Source organism: Protomyctophum parallelum (assembly GCF_964188405.1).
Source record: "Protomyctophum parallelum genome assembly, chromosome: 14".
Taxonomy (NCBI): Eukaryota; Metazoa; Chordata; class Actinopteri; order Myctophiformes; family Myctophidae; genus Protomyctophum; species Protomyctophum parallelum.
The window spans coordinates 9,542,859-9,560,347 of record NC_139709.1 but is presented as its reverse complement, the minus strand read 5'-3'; the positions used below and the strand labels follow the sequence as shown (position 1 = coordinate 9,560,347).

The 17,489-nt window shown below is 41.8% G+C and overlaps 1 protein-coding gene across 1 annotated transcript; it reads right to left on the bottom strand.

Moving 5' to 3' along the window:
- Positions 1–1,885: 1,885 nt before the first annotated feature.
- On the bottom strand, positions 1,886–16,030 carry LOC310870860 ((Lyso)-N-acylphosphatidylethanolamine lipase-like). Its single transcript, XM_083782206.1, has 8 exons — positions 15,894–16,030; positions 12,516–12,595; positions 9,623–9,727; positions 9,129–9,420; positions 7,836–8,032; positions 5,857–5,971; positions 4,800–4,986; positions 1,886–3,615 (listed from the first exon to the last, which is right to left on the bottom strand). Exons 1-8 carry the CDS (start codon positions 15,953–15,955, stop codon positions 3,496–3,498), a joined length of 1,158 nt encoding a protein of 385 aa, XP_083638332.1. The 5' UTR covers positions 15,956–16,030; the 3' UTR covers positions 1,886–3,495.
- Between the last annotated feature and the right edge of the window lie 1,459 nt (positions 16,031–17,489).

The window sequence follows — 17,489 nt, the reverse complement described above, 5'->3', positions numbered from 1 at the left end:
TATAAAACACTGCCTGCACCATCTGTTTTGTTGCTCGTTCCATTCCTGAGATTTGACCAGTCATGTCTCTCTCCAATTATATACTTCTTTTCAGGGCAGTGATAATCGTTCTCAATGAGTTTCATTTGTTCAGTATTTTCTGCTCTCTCTCACACAGAGTTGTGTCATGAAGTTAATTTAAAAAGTGTGAAGCACTATATTTAGACTGTCGTATAGATGTGAATTAGCAGCAAACGGCGGTTAATTTATGAAATAATATGAAAGTATACTTCAGTTACAAATTACAATACCTTGCCACCATATGCCTCATAGAGGTTCAATCTTTACACATGCAAGAACTTGGGCCTGTTACCATAGTTACTGTATATGGAGTGACCTCTTTGACATGGGGGGGTCATATTTTGACATTTCATTTCATTTCATTTTATTTCGCAGTATCACAATACAGTACAAATCATAATAGATAACAATTAATTTGTCTTACATACTTCATTTGTTTTTCATACCTATCTGATACACCCATGACAGTGTTTTTTGACTGGGGGGGTCATATTTTGACAGCAGCAACTGCCTGTCATAATTTCACCTCCATATCTAATTATTGGACAGTTTTAGCCATTAGGATGTGTGTATCTCGCAAGTTGCTAGTTTCAGATGAAACATACATACTCACCCAAACAATTTAACCCACATAACTAGGTCATACATAGCCAACTTGTGTACTAGTACACTCCCAACTTGAAAGTTAATTACGTCAACAACTAAAAAGATTAATTTTACCCATCAAATTATTTTGAAAGATAGATTGGTTACGTTACCATCAACAGCCAATTCAGTATTAAATAGGACAATGACGTTTCAGAATCGTTCAAAACTGTTTTAAACAAAACAATTGTATTTTATATTATCAGATTTCTTTAAAGGTATATTCAGTGATTTCACTCAAAAAACCTTAGGTTTCGTTTTTGGCTGTGGGACCCAGCCTTTCGTCCAATCAGGATAGAGAGTCAAAAACGAAACCTAAGGTTTTTTGACCCCCAGGGGTTAACTGGGGACAGGGAGGAACTCCTTATATGGCCAGCACACTCTATAGTAGGGAGGATTATCACAACAAAACAAAAAAATAAGTGATATTTGAATTAAGTGAAATCACTGAATATACCTTTAAAGATTTATTTGTTTTAGTACTAGTATTTAATTTCAACTTGCGCATTATGCTTGCGCACTAGGCCATTTATGGCCTACTTGTGTGCAATGCGCATGTTGGCACTCGACAGAGTGCAGTTCTATTTGACTGTGTTTCAGTTCAGCCCCCCTTTTAGGCTGGGCTGTAACGAGTGATCTCTGTTGACGTGTTTATCAGGACAGATACTTTTTCAGTGACATCCAGTGTGTGTTTATAGTTAATCTATAGTCATACATACTGCTTAGACACTTCATACCAGTGCTGCACAATTTAACAAAAGAAGATTGTGATCTAGATCTAATCTCATTTTGTGAATGGTGCAGCACTATAGTTGGCTGTCCAATTAATCTATTTACTCATATGTTTTTGCTACAAGAGAGTGTTTAAGTCAAGCTTTGATGTCTGTATAAAGCCACAGTAGCTGGCGGGCTCCAGGTACCACATTTTGTGTTGAATTGTGTGAGAATCGTGATCTCAATTCTTGTGGAGGAAAATCGAGATTCACACTTTGCGCAAGAATCGTCCTGCAGCACTATACTTCATACCACGCTTGCACAAGGAAAGACTCATACAATCTACATCCAAATGAGCAGGCACATATCATTGAATAGCATTTAATTTCACACAGTATAAAATATAGAGTACAGTATACAGTTTGAGTAGAGTATACAGTAGAGTATACAGTTTGAAACGGTGACTGAATACAAAAGCTCAGAGGGAACAGAAATGGTACATTCATTGTCATGTGCACTGTTAAACTTCTAGGCACAATAAGTCACAACATTCAAAGCATGCTTCAACATACTGTAGTCACATACTGTAGGTCGTTATCTAAAGACAGTGTAAGTGTATACTAATGTAACCACAGGTTATTGCTAGTAACGTATAACTATAAACAAAACATTCAGAATTCTGTGTGAAAAAAGACAGCAGCGTTCAATTCACATTTAACTCAATGAGGAAATGAGCAGTAACCACATTGTGATAAACTTGTACATAAAATAAATGTCTGTCATATACTGTACACACCAGTGGTTCCCAAGCGCTTTCATGTCAAGGACCCCCAAATTGACACTTATTAGCCTGTGGACCCCCCATGTGAAAAAGGTATGCCAGGGACCCCCATAAGAGAAGATTCATTTTCAAGGACCCCCAGTTTGACATGCATTAGTCTACAGACCCCCATTTAATGGCATTTCTTTTTCTCTGAGAACCTAATTTATATTCTAAAAATCAATGTTAATTTAACTCTGAGTGTACAAATGGAACCACGGGTTCATTTGGTTCGGAGTTACAGACCCATATGGGTCCATTTGGTTCCAAACTATCAATTAGCTGGGGACCCCCTGGAACTCCCCGGACCCCAGTTTGGGAACCACTGGTATACACAGTAAAATGTTCATTTAATTCTTAAGTGTACAGATGGAATCACATTTTTTGTTAAAATCAAAGATACAATCCATATCCATATTTCTGTCCTACTGATGTTTCAAACTTGGAAGTCTGACATAGACCAAATGAACGCTAAAGCTAAGAAGTCTGACATAGACCAAATTAATGAAAATAAAGCTAAGAGACAGGGAACGTTGAACACGTTGAGCAATATCCCTTGTCAGCCAGTAGGTGTCCTACTTGAGACCCACAGGGTCTACATTTCTCAAAAGGACAAGTGGAAGCAACCACTACAGTTGTGCTAGTCTCGCATTGTCGGAAACCCAGACGTTGCGTTGTCAGACTGTTCCCTCTCTCAATTATCAAAATTGCTTCCGTCATAGCATTTGGAGATTGTGGAATTAATGTCTGGCTATGCGAGACTACAGTTGTGCTAGTTACTGTATGGTATTACTATACTATATAACATACTCTACCACACAGACTGGTAAAAAAAAAAAAAAGATTAATATAAATGTTCTTCTTATAAAATAAGGATTGCAGCTTTAACACATTTACTGTGTACGGTCTATATACAGTAAAATAAGTTATTAATAGTTATTGATTGATCAACCAACCAGGCCTTTGTTGCATTGTGTGTTTCAAGTTAACCTTTTGACTTTTGAGTAGAGGATTCAGGAAATTTAAATCCTGTCAAAACAAATTGCATTGAAACTACTAAAAACAACAGTAAGTGTTCATTTTTTACACGGTCATTAGCATGTTGCAGCACTTGAGGAACTTAATGCCCATGTTACGTATTATGTACATACAGCATACATCATCCCATATCACATTCTCAAGCCCTACTATGTATGATGTGATCTTCCTTCCAACTACAAGACCTAAAGAATCTTCTCATTTGTCCATTCTGTTCGTTACGGTCTTGACTTGGTCCACCTCTGCTCTGGGTCTGCACCGTTGCAAATGTTTTCCACCATTTTGTTGAACTTTTCTGGCTGGTCAGCGTAGACATGGTGAGAGGCGTTGTCAACCAACTAGAAAGAGAAGTGAAAAATAGATGTCAAACTTGGCAACAAGAATCAGGACCAGTGTTGTTTTTGGCAGCACATTTTCATTTTAGTTTTAGTCATAGTCTCTTAGTCTCTCTTGTTTTCATTTCGTTTTAGTCACATTTTAGTCACCTGGAATGTTTTAGTCGACTAAATAACATAAGATTTTAGTCAAATGTATTTTGGCGGGCCTTGATGACCTGATTTTACACTTGTTGAAAATAGCCAATCTTGTAGATCTGCTATTTTCAGCATGCAACCAAGTGTAAAATGACTTATACTGGATCTCTTGTCCACTAGCCCCTTCCCAACATTTTAGTCTAGTTTTTATTTGTTGACAAAATCGACAGTATATTTAGTCTTAGTTTTAGTCATCATGGCTTCATTTTTATGTAGTTTGTCAGTGAAAAAAGGTAGTCGACGGACATTTTTGGTCATAGTATTAGTCGACGAAAACAGCACTGAATTCAGGACCCACGGTAGTCGTTTTGTTCACCGATCATTTGGGTCTTTATCTGGCCTATCTATACTCCATAATTATTTACTAATCCCCTGTCGGCGTTACTGACTGTGGACTCTTTATTTTTCTATGATGAGTTTGTAACTCCTACTGTAGCCTCCTTTTGTTTCTTTCTGTTCTGCGTCTCATAACTGCTGTAATGCCACAACGACATAATTTACCACGTGGGAAATTCAGCCAAAATACACGCAAGTTAGAAAATAAATAAAAAGCAATATTTGGCACTCTTACTGTATGTGGAAGTTTGTCCACTTTCGATTGGTGAATTGTTGTACATGTTCAAAGTTTGAAACATGTATATTAAACCTATATAGTAAGTACAGTATGTATGCATTATGGAATTGGATGTAGTTCCCTCCACGGTGTGAATGTCAACCCCTCTGTTACTGTGGTGTGACATTTAAAGGCAGCTCTCCACCGCTGCCGACGTCGTTAGTGTTGGAAAGCAGTGTCGGCTCTCAGGCAACCTTTTCTTCCACACCTTCCAACGACTGATCTCCCCACTTTATTCCACTGCAAGTCTGTGTCTGTGGTAGTCCGTTTGGTGGAGAGTGCAGTGGTTTTCAACCCTTTGCATGATGCACATCAAGGCCCATTCGATGATATTGATATATTGATGATATTTTAACCCATGCAGTGCTGCTCTCACCAGTACTACGGTGTGACTCTCCTTCCTGATGTGTGCCACCATGTTTCCGGAGCTGCTGTCCACCCAGGAGCGCGCTCCGTACAGCATGGTGACGGGCATGGAGGAGGGCAGCTGGTGGACCCTCTGCAGCATGGGCCTCTTGGCCCAGGCCATGGACTCCGTCAGGGCCCGGAAACCCAACTCGCCGCTGCGTGGGCAGAACCAGACGAGTTGATCAGGGGGAGCGATGGAGGCAGGCGGGAGACACGGAGAGGTTATATTATTATTCTTAAGTAAAGGACGACTTCACCACTTTTCAACCTATCTTCATATAAATGGTCCGCACACACATTTCTTTTTCCCTGCCTTCCAGTGACATCATTGTTAGGCAGATTCCTTTTTTAAACAAGATATATATATATTTCGATTTGAGGGGTGCCCCAGCTTTGTGTGTACCACGAATGTGATGATTTGAATGGCTGATTTGAATGGCACAGAGTGCCGCGCTACGAGATCTGCTATATTTGAAAATGTAGCGCAAATCTTTTTATATATATTCTTTCAGAGCGATTTTTTCCAACTCAAATCTTTGCTTCTGGGGGGGGGGGGGTCGTCCCTGGAACAACATATCTTCAGATGGGGGTCGACGGCCAATTTCAAATATTTTTGGGGGTCCTTGACATGAAAATGTTTGAGCACCAACCACTGTTATAGACAGATAGGATTTAGAAGACATTTAGTAGAATCTAGTGTTTGGTCTAAATGGGTTAAGCCGGTGATTCTCAACCTTTTGAATTGCAGGGACCCCCTCAGTGTTATTAATATTATTTAATGATGGTTACACAACTACCGTTCCTGTGTTTTCGACCACATTGCCTTCCAAAGCTTTTTGTTTTCATTGTTTTATTTGATTCCACCAGCTGGGCTGGGTTTGTTTCTCCTAGGGGAATCCCAAGAGACCGCAATGTGAAATCGCTCACTTTCACACACCCTTGGGCATAAACGGAACAATCAAATAAACAAACACATTTTAAAGTAGTATCAACAACAACTCGTGTGAAAACTCATTGTCACCTACCTGGGCCTCTGGGCGTTACAGTGGTAAATGTACTGTGTCATAATTGTATCGTCGTCAAAGAGGTCTTCAAAATTTTCCCTGAAGTCTGGACGGAATCTGTTCACCAAGCCTGGACCTGCAAATTATTACCATTTAGTAGTAGTAATGATCTATTACTATAAGAGGTCATCGGAGCATAGCTTTTGAACATGTGTATAGCCCACAGGCACCCGCTTTGCTTACTCTCCTACTCTACACTCTGGTGTGTAGTACCCCCATAGCGATGATTTGATTGGCTGAGCAATGTGTGTACCCCATATAGAGCGTCGCAGTCCCACCCCCTTTCATGACGACGCCAGGCCCAGGAAATGATTCCCAATGCATGTTTCCCATAAACATTTCAAAACGTATTTATTTAAAGACGGTTACGCCGCGGACAAAGCCAACTCGAGTCGTGACAACTCATGATCACAAACACAATATTTTGGACCAAACAAATAATTACAAAGAAGAAAAACAACAAAAAATTTGTTTTTTTCTTCTTTCTAATTATTTGTTCGGCCCAATAAATTGTGTTGGCTTTGTCCGCTGCGTAAACGTCTTTAAATAAATACTTTTTGAAATGCCTATGGGAAAAATGTATTGGGATTCATTTCCTGGGCCACTCGTTGTTCTGAAAGGGGGAGTGACTGCGACGCTCTATAGCGATGATTGTATTGGCTGAGCACGGAATGTGATGTATGATGATGCATGATAAGAGCGCCCCTCACTTCACACAAGTGTGATTTTCTTTCTTCAAGGGTTTGCCTATATAATGAAATGGAAAAAAAGGAATGCCAGGGTTAATGCAGTTAACCACTTGAGTACTATTTTATGCTTTGTATGACGTGTTGGAAATGGCTGATCTACAAGCTCACAACAACGCATCGTGAGACGAGATCTGCTATTTTTTGCAAAACTTTTGCTAAGTCTGTCTGTGGGCTTTATAAATATTTAACCAGTGAAAAGTATTCACAAGAGTTTGTGACTAGATAACTTTATTCATTGGAATACAGGCACATTTTTTCCTGAAAAGTAATGGTCAACTTACATGATTCGTGACTAGGACTACACACGCACACACACCCTAAAATACACTCCAATGTTCTATATGCACACACGCCATTTTGGAAAGAACCTGGGCCACTTACCGACTTCCTGCACAGGTGTTATCGCTGATACTAATTATGAAGGCTCTGTTCCATTCTGGTCAAACAGAGTCAGGGTGCTGCTATTGTGCATTTGGAAGGCTCACTGGAAACTCTGCTACACCAGTGGGTCTTTAAAGTGTCCTTAAGTGGGTTCCAAATGGCCCTGTGCGGGCGTGTAAAGGCTCATTCATAGTCATAGATTTTCGGTGGTGAGGTGACAACCGCTCCGGTGGTGAGGTGACCATAACGTTGTCAGGTGGTGAGTAAAAACAGAGAGAAGGGCTGGGGCGGTGGTTTGCGCTTCACCGCGGCTCGTGACGTCATGTTCGGTGGTCACCTCACCACACCACCACAGAAAATCCGGACTATGAATAACGCTTAAAGGGCAGTCCATACTGTCTCCGACCACCGAACTTTTCGTCGGAAAGATCAGACTTATTTTTTCTCCAAAGTAGAGTTCGGCGAGTCACAACATCTGGGAGTGCAGCTTTCAGAACAAAAATTCGGAGGAATGCGTTTCAGAAGTTGCGAGTGACGTCATATTGTAGTTTTTCCGACGAAAAGTTTGATGGTCGGAGATGGTATGGACTGCCCTTAACTCTGAGAGTGTACATATGGACCCGTAAAGGGTCCATTTGGTTCCATTTGTACCCTCAGACTTATGGGTGTCCTTGCAATTAAAAAGGCTTGAGAACCACCGCACACTAAATGGAGCAGAGCCTTAATTAATATCACCTGTAACACCTGTGTAGGAAGTAGGACCGCGGCCCAGAAGTGTGCATTATATTCCTCTTTATATAGATTTCTTACCCAATGGGCCGGCGACTCTAATGACAGCCAGGGGGTTGAAGAGCGACAGGACGGACGCCACGGCCCTCACCCAGCGCGGAGGAGGTGGCCTCTTGATCACCTCGGGCCCCGTGCCCTTGGGGGAGCCCTGGCTCTGGGCTTCTGGCTGGGATCGCTCGGGGAAACCCCACGGGTCCACGAGGATTAGACTGGTGACCCTGACGAGAAGAGACGGTGAATATAATATGATCCTGAATCAATGATCTGCCATATATTCATCATTTAGGTTACCAATGTTCCTAGCAGATTGCTACAAAGCTAAAACATTATTCAGACAATTCATGACCAGTCCATTTGTGTGTCTGCGGCCAGTACAATATATAATATAAAGTATTGATTTCTGTTGAAATAATACAAACCCCTACGTTCATCAAATATTCTACAAATGTCTTCTAAATCATGAGTTTTCTGAAAAACCTGTGTTTCTATATCAGTGGTTCTCAAACAATTTCATGTCAAGGAAAATATATGTATCTGGCCGCCGACCCCCATCTGAAAATGTTGTTCCATTGACCCCCCCAGAAGCATAGATTTGAGTTAAAAAGATTCTCTCTGAAAGAATATATATTCAAAGTTTGCGCCATCATTTCACGATTTTTCAAAAATATCAGACCTACAAGCTCGTAGCGCGGCACTCGGTGCCGCGCTATGAGCTTGTAGATCTGCTATTTCTCAATAGCTAAAGCATAACATAATGCTAACACCAAAAGGGGTTCCCGCACAAAAATTAGTTAAATCAGTCATTACCCACACCACAAATACTGTAGGTTGGTAATACTGTATTCTGCAGCTCTAGTTTAGATTAAAGGGATTGTGACATTAAAAAAAAGGTTTTGGAATTGTTCTTGTTTTTTTTAGGTTTTCTAATCTCAATTGCACCCAAAAAACATGAACTTTTAACATTCAGTAGATTTTCTGTGATCTGGGGTTTTCTGGCTCAAACAGGTGCTCTGATTTGCCGGCAGTAAGTGACATCACTTACTGCAAATCCCATATATGTCACTGTTTCACTGTGTTGCCTGTTTTCATTGTAGCTCAAAAGGCCCAAAAAACCCCAAAGAAAACTTCAGACCACAGAAAATCCACTGAATGTTCAAAGTTCAGGTTTTTTGGGTGTAATTGAGGTCATAAAACCTAAAATAAAAAATAAAAATAAAAATAAATGAAAATGAATGTCATAAAACCTTTAAGCAAAAGTGCCTTAAAATAAAAATATCTAATCCATTTGAAACATCACCACCATAGCCATGTTACCTGGTCGGGTGCTGGATGGCGTAGGACGTGGCCAGATATCCACCCAGGCTGTGACCCAGGAGGATCATCTTCTCCAGGCCCAGCGACTCCCTCCAGAGCTCTATGGAGTTGACAAACTGCTCCTCCGCCAGGGCGGCGTCCGCGGGGAAGGGGGGCCGCGAGCTCCGCCCGAAGCCCAGGAGGTCGAAGGCGTACACGGGCCGGCCCGTGTGGCTCAGCGCGTCCAGGTTCCTGATCCACAGGCCCACCCCGCCCCCGAAGCCATGCACCATCACCAGGGGAGTCTTGGCAGCTGGTGGTGTGTTGGGAGGAGAACAACAACAGAGAGGTGTGTATATGGAGGTCAATGAGAGAGACGGAGAAAGAGAAATAGATCAACCCGCTAAGACCTGGAACGCAGAGCTCAGCGAACGTAGAGCGGCAATCATGAAAACGTGCAAATCTTTGAATATAATATTCTTTCACAGCAAACGTTTTTAACTAAAAAGTAGTACCCGTGTCTGCTGGTTTCGGGGCCTTCTTGTTGGTTAGGGTCAGTGTCCATATCCTGTCTTGGTTTGGAAGGGTCACGAACCGGGCCCATAAATCATTCTGAATACCTGTAACCGTTAAAAAAAACACATTTTCAGGTCTATAGATGTGTCTTCTTTTAAAACTATTGAAAACAAATCACACCCATATTATTATCATCATACATCAATCACACATCACATTCCGTGCTCAACCATTCGTATCATCACAATTGTCATTCAGGCCAAACGCTTTTGGCGTCTTCACTTTATCTTCATTTTGCTCAGCCAATCAAATCATCGCTATGGGGTGATCAGCCAATCACAAGCCAATGTTTGTGTATTTACACAAACCCCGGAACGCTGCATGGGCATAGGAGGGGGCTAGTGCCCCTCAAAAATATATGTACCACAAAAGAGCTGTATCATGCATTAACATTCTGACGCGATTGACAACTTAAGAAAAAAAAAGCTAAAGTTTTAGTCACAGGGTATAGGTCAGTCAGCGACTTCAAGTTCCTCGGAATACCCATCTCAAGGGACCTGAAGTGGGCCACACACACACACACACCACAGAGGGGTGAAAACCCGCCTGAAGAAGTTCCGAGTGAGCCCCCGCATTCTCAGCATTCCACAAGAGTGCCAAAGAGTGTTCTGACGAGCGGCACCACTGCCTGGTTCTGGATCTGCACCGCCGCAGAACGGAAAGCGTTGCAGAGGTCGGTGCGAACAGCACGGCACATCGTGGGGGGGGGGAGCTTCCCCCGCTCCAAGGAAGCTCTGAGAAGGAAGAGAAGTGGTCACGTGACTGCGCTGTGCCATGTCACTTTCATGGACACTTTCATGGGAGCCAAACTCACACCCGAAGTGCAATGAATATATGGCAGTAAATGGAGCCAGCTGGACCAACATTATTTATGAACAATTGAGACTTTTTTCATATAATCGGTTCAGGAATATAAAAGAAGACATATCACAGGTTGTTTTCTAATCACTTACTTTTCGATGTGCACAGAGTGCACAGTATATAATTTTATCTGAGGATCTAAACAGCAGCAGGTATCGTTTCTGGCTCCGAAGTATCGCGAGATTTGGCTGCCAGACAGCCAAATCGCGATACTTGGTACGTTCAAAAAGGTCTTTAGATACCATACCTCTATACAAATTACACAGTGTACACATCGAAAAGCAAACACAGCAGACAATAATGTGTTACATGTCTTCTGTTATATTCCAGAAGTGATTACTTTACAAAAGGTCTCAGTCATTCATACATAATGTTTGTTCATGAGCTGGTCACTGAGCTCTCATTGACTCCAGTGCATTCTGCCAAACTTCCGTGTAGTTTGGCTCCCATGAAGGTGTCCATGAATGTGTCATGGCGCAGCCCAGTCACGTGACCACTTCTCTTCCTTCTCAGAGCTTCCTTGCCCCGCTCCAGGAAATACACGAGAGACGTTGTGTGGCTAAGGCTGAAAACATCATCAGGGACATCCATCGCCCCAGCCAGCCATAGCCTGTCCAAGCCACTGCCGCACCCACGGCAAACGTTTCCAGAGCATCAAGAACAGCACCACCAGGAACAGTTTCTACTTGTCAACAATTAGACTGCTGAAGAAGTACTACGTCTGGTGACACTGACAGACTGAACTGAACTTGTCTCTTGTTTTAACCATAGAGTTATATATCTATAGAGAAGACACCCGAGTTCTCCTCCCATCCACTTGCATTAAGTTGCTCAAAAGCGCATGAGGCGGATTCACTCCTCCTTCCTGGTAGGAACAGAGTGCATTCTGGGACGGATTGCAATGGTGAGTGGCCCCAAACACATGAACGCGCTGCCGTTGAACGCGCACGAGCGTCGTCCGTCGTGAACGTGTACAATGTTAGTCAACGGACAGCGCGTTCATGTGTTTGGGGCCAGGCTGCAATACCTTCATTCGGCCACTATGTCCATTTCGCCTCAAGATTTCCTCTGGGTGCCTTCTCTATTCATATATATACTCTAAGGTTTTAACCCATTTTGGGCAGGAACCCCTTTTGGTGTTTTCAAGTAAAAGTATTGGAAATTGGAAATACTCAAGTAAAGTACAAATACCTCAAAATTGTACTTAAGTACAGTACTTAGTTACTTTACAGTTTACACCACTGAACAGAACAGACCAATGACACAGTGATCAAAGGTTGGACCAATCATAATAATCCAGTCAATCAGCATGAGGCAGTTGTGCATCGCTGCACTTCCATTAAAACCCTTTTTATGCAAATTGAATATAGACGGCATGCAGGAAATGAAATAAAAACTATCAAGTATCATCCCATATTTCCACATTGTGACTCTTATCTTACAATGGGCAATGAGAGTCCATGTCAATCACTGTGCACATAAAACAGAGCCACATTATCAGTACTCAAATTGCTCGCCTCTATCATCCTTCCATTGGTAGCAATTAAAAAAACCTGGCAAAATATGTGACAATCTTGTAGACATCACATAACGTCAGTGTGATTGTGGTTTATTTATTTAGCTGAGTTCAACCTAGCTGTATTTTTTAATCCAGCAGCCAGCCACTGCTGACTTTATTTGTCACTGTACAATACGTTGAAACAGTTGTAATGTTGCGGCTGAACTAATTCAACCCAATACTTAACTGGGGTCTCCCAGGGGTCTGTACTTGGTCCCCTCCTTTTTTCCCCCCCTCTAAACCAAATCACTTTGTAAAAAAAGATCATCTACGTAATAGCTCACAACGTGCTTGCAGATTGGATATTTTCGGTGAATGTTCGCTGTATTAACTTATGACATGCCCAGATTGAATAGGGATGCTAGGAGAAGAGAAGGCAGGTTGAGGGTTAGAAAGATAGAGAAGACTCTTACAGGCAAGGATCTTGGCTTCGACGGTTTTCAACAGGGACATGGATGTTGGACACCAGGATGGCCACCAAGACGAACCTGGCCTGGGAGAGGGAGAGAGAGAGAAAAAATACATATTTAATTTAGAGGGACAGCATGTTACCCTTTGTGTAGGCCAGTGGTTCTCACCCGGCCGCTTTAATTTCAGGACTCCCCCCAGTTCGATATGCATTATGATTTTTACCGTCTGGGAGCCCAATCTAAAATCCCCACAGTGCTCCATCCGTACGCAGAGTTACAGACACTTTGTGCATTTGATCCTAGCGTTCAGTCACTTACCTGGCGACGCCCTGGAACCTTCAGAGGTGCACCACGGACTCTACGTTGATAACCAAACAACTCATATATCAGTGCATGCTTGTTAACTCTTGTTCGCATCCACACAAAGGGTTAAGGGTATCACTATCCAGGGTAAAGGTCTGCACGGAATAGGTTACTGTATGTTAACCCTGTAACACCTTGATATATTTGCAAAAAAGAGATTTTTACTACTTTTTACTACTAGGACTTAGAGGAAATTATGTTTAAAACTTTTTTGCAAATGTTATGCAACTTTATAAAAAATTTAAGAAAATAAATAAATAATAAATGTATAATTTACATTTGGGGGATATCTTTCACAATAATAAATAAAACATTTTTGTGAATTTCAGCCTGCCTATGCAAATATCATGACCAATGTCATTGCAATGAACATCAATGATGACGTTTAGGTGAAAAAGGTATGTAAATGTATTATTGCAACACTGGGTGTTACAGGGTTAAGTACACACACTAGTACACACCCATAGTTCCCTTTGACGTTTCATGCCTGCAATGATTCAAGAAAAGAGCAGTGTCATTCTGTAAGTCAGCCATATTTTGTTCTGGTTGGGTTTGGAAAAGTGGAGATACCGTAATGTATGGCAGCAAAATAAGTGACTAGAATGTTCCCCTGTACCAGTGGTTTTCAACCCTTTTCATATCAAGGTCCTTATTAATTCGGCATTAGAGCCACGGACCACCATTTGATGACATTTAGCCTCTCAGACCCAAAACTGAATATTTTGTTGTCGGTGGATAAGATTTTGTCCACAATTCCATGATGTAGGTACCATAGGAGAGATAACAGCCAAACGTTGATCAATTATTCTACATTCTCTAATTGTGTAAACTTCTTGTAAATTATGTAATGCAAATGCTTAACAATACTTTAACTCTGGAGAGCGTAAAATGGTCCGTTTGGACGTTTAATTTTACACTCAAGAGGTCCATTGACTCCATTCGGTTACCAAAACTCTCCATTTAGCTGAGGACCACCTGGAACCCCCTCAAGGACCACTGATTGAGAACCACTGCCCTACTATAGTTAGTGGAAGCTCAGAGCACACAGTAAATGAAGCAATGGGGAGGTCAATAATCAACAGGCAGTGCTGTTGCTGCTGAGTCACTCACGATGAGGTGTGTGTCCCCCGTGCTGAGCGGAGCGTCACTCACACAGATGTCACCTCTTGTTGTCTTCAACAACAAACGGAACCTAATGAGCGTCACACCCCTCCGCAACTGTCAAGATCACAACATGAGTGTTTGAGAGTACGGAGTACACAATGTCCTAAAATATGCCATGGTCGATTCTGTAAGATGGGTACAAGAGGAGAGGGCACTAAGGAAAAGTGGGCACCTCAATGTAAAACTTGGCATTTTGTGCAAAAAATAGCTACCCTCGATCAGTCCCATTAGGGAAAAACCAGGGCCACACAATCCGTTCCTCCGGAACTACTCTGCCGGGACTGGGTATGCGGGAGGATCGCATCAATCTGGCACGTGGATTCCACTTGGCCCATGGTGGTGCCGCAGGCTCCACTTGCAGCTTGAATGGCCCTCCTAAAGGCCTCACCGTGGGTTTGTTGGGCTTCTTCTTCTGCACCAAACCATACTGCTCCCAGTTGCCGTCTACATTCCGGCTGCCACCCGTCTCTCCGGTGGTCACCAGACTATTCCTGGTTGTCACGTAGTCTATTCCTATGATTCACTATAAATAGAATAACTAAAACAAAAATACATCGCATGGATGCACCTGGGACGTATCCTCAGTGATGTATCCCAAGGTCATCTGGTTTCGGGTCTTTCAACATCATACCCCTCACTCAGGTGACCCAGCCGGGGTGATCAAGTCCCGACTTACGTCGCAGTAGCTACCCTCGATTAGTCCCAAACCAGGGCCACACAATCTGTTCTGTATATATATGAGAGATGATATTTATTTTAGTTTTTGAAAAATGGTCTTTAGTAATGTAAATTATACATGATTTGAACATTCTTGTAAGTTGTTACAAGCATTGTATTTGGTGTTGTGACCTTAAAGGACAACTTTAGTTTTTTTCAACCAAGGTTCATGTTTTAGGTTGTTATTAGAGAAACTAAAAGGTGAGTGTAAATTTTCTTTCATTTGCTGCTTTCTTTCGTTTTGGGGATTTTAGCAGTTTTTGACAGGGGGGCGGGGGCATTCGAGCATGGGGCTAAATATGTATTTTTTTGCAAAATATTATGGCGATTTATTTTTTTATTATTTACTATAGTCCTAATAAACCCCAAGAAATTACATCTGGCCACAAAAGATCACAGGATCTATTGAATGTGACAAACTGACATATTGAGCCTATACACACAGTATAAGCCTTCCCACAGTAGGCTATACCTTCACATTCAGTAGATCATGTGATCTTCTGTGGCCAGATGTAATTTCCTGGGGTTTATTAGGACTATAGTAAATAATAAATAAATAAATCACCATCAAATTTGGTAAAAAAATACATATTTAGCCCCATGCTCGAATGCCCCCGCCCCCCTGTCAAAAAGAGCTAAAATCCCTAAAACGAAAGAAAGCAGCAAATGAAAGAAAATTAACACTCACCTTTTAGTTTCTCTAATAATAACCTAAAACATGAACCTTGGTTGAAAAAAACTAAAGTTGTCCTTTAAATGACCTTAATGACCTTAAATGTCAATAATGTTCAATCGTGTTCTAATCATGTGTACTTTACATATAAATATACTTAAAAATACATCCACAAACCTTTTTTTTTCTTTCTTATTTTTTAACAATTTGCCGACTCTCCCTATAGTGCCCACTCTTCCTGTTAGGTCCCTAGAATAATGGATGTCTTAATTTTTTTAGCCAACTTTATGTTGTATTAAACACGCTATAATAATAATATAATAAAATAGTATTAACGTTACCGAGGTTGATGCAATGAGGTTGTAAAAGACAAAGGAAGGTGAGTTACATAACTCACCTTACATTTAATGTAAACAAAAACATCACACTACTGTAATTATCAATATAGTACTGTCTATACTTACTCTGTCTCACAATCGTTCTGCATCGGAGGAGCGGGAGAGGTGGTGGTCGAAACAGGATCCATTCAATGTCATATTCCGGTGTATATAATAATATATCAATATATTATATTAATAAACAGTCCTTGACGAGCGTCCGCTGATCCCTTCAGTGCGTTTTGTAACATCAGAGCAGCTGATTGACTGTTGAAGACACTGGAACACGGGCGGAGTTTAAGCTCGGACTGTATTCTGTGTAACACCCCGAAACCGGCGTTGCCATGTCCGCTTATTATAAGCGACTGTGGGCTTCTTTTTCTGTTGATTGATTGATTTATTAACAGTTTGCAGAATTACAGTACATTTCAAGTACAATACAAAAAAACGTAACTGTGAGTGGATGACACCATAAAGCATTACACTTGTTTACACCACCATTTTCAATTCATCAAAAAGTAGTTCCTACCTAAACTAACTAAAACTGAGTGCCCTCCAACCCCACAAGGCCACTGGCCATGACAATATTCCCTCCAAATTTCTCAGAGACTCAGCCTTTTCCATAGCTCCAGTCATCACCCACATAGTTAACCTCTCCATCAAACAGGGACAGGTCCCCCAAGATTTTAAACTGGCCAAAGTAACCCCCTTGTACAAAAAAGGGAGTAAATTAGAACCCGGCAACTACCGCCCTATTTCTATTCTAAGCTCCATCTCGAAAGTGATGGAAAAAATAGTCTATGAACAGGTTGAAAAGTATCTTGCCTCTAATAAATTGCTGTACGAGTTCCAATCTGGTTTCAGAACATCCCACTCCACTGACACATGCCTCCTCTATTTGAGCGATCACATCAAACACGAGGTGGATGCTGGAAAATACTGCGGCATGGTCATGCTGGACCTCCAAAAGGCTTTTGACACCGTGAACCACTCCATACTGGTTAACAAGCTTAAAGCTATTGGTTTTGATAGCACATCAGTGAGCTGGATGCAATCCTACCTGGAGGGGAGAGAACAGATGGTGGAGGTGAACGGAACACTGTCCCCTCCCCTCCCAGTGAGCTGTGGCGTCCCACAAGGAAGCATACTAGGGCCTTTACTGTTCCTAATTTATGTTAACGACATGACTTCAGCTTGTGACTGCAACTTGTTCCTGTTCGCAGATGACTCAGCACTGCTGGTCTCGGACAGGAACAAACTGCAGGTTGAAAAGACCCTCAGCTCTGAACTCGGTAGAATCTGCACCTGGCTCGCTGATAACAAACTATCCTTACACCTGGGAAAAACTGAATCCATCCTCTTCGGATCAAATAGTAAACTCAGCAAGGCAGATGGCTTCTTGGTTAGAGTGGGTGACAATATTATCACACGAAAAGATGAAATTACCTACCTAGGTTCCATCCTGGAGGCCAATCTTTCCGGTGATAAAATGGCCACCAACGTAATCAAAAAAGTCAATCAAAGAACAAGATTCCTTTACAGGATCTCCTCACTGGTCAGCAAAAACACCTTGAAGACCTTAACAGGAGCCCTCGTACAAGGTTTCTTTGACTATGCATCCACCTCTTGGTACCACAGCACCTCAAAGGCCCTTAAAACAAGGCTCCAGACCTCCCAAAACAA

Excerpts from the sequence above, each read along its gene's own strand:
- LOC310870860 (XM_083782206.1), bottom strand. The coding sequence starts at position 15,955 with ATGGATCCTGTTTCGACCACCACCTCTCCCGCTCCTCCGATGCAGAAC. Across the intron at positions 9,728-12,515 it reads CGAAGCCAAGATCCTTGCCT|GTATTCAGAATGATTTATGG; the intron begins GTAAGAGTCTTC and ends TAACGGTTACAG. Across the intron at positions 5,972-7,835 it reads TAGAGTCGCCGGCCCATTGG|GTCCAGGCTTGGTGAACAGA; the intron begins GTAAGAAATCTA and ends AATAATTTGCAG.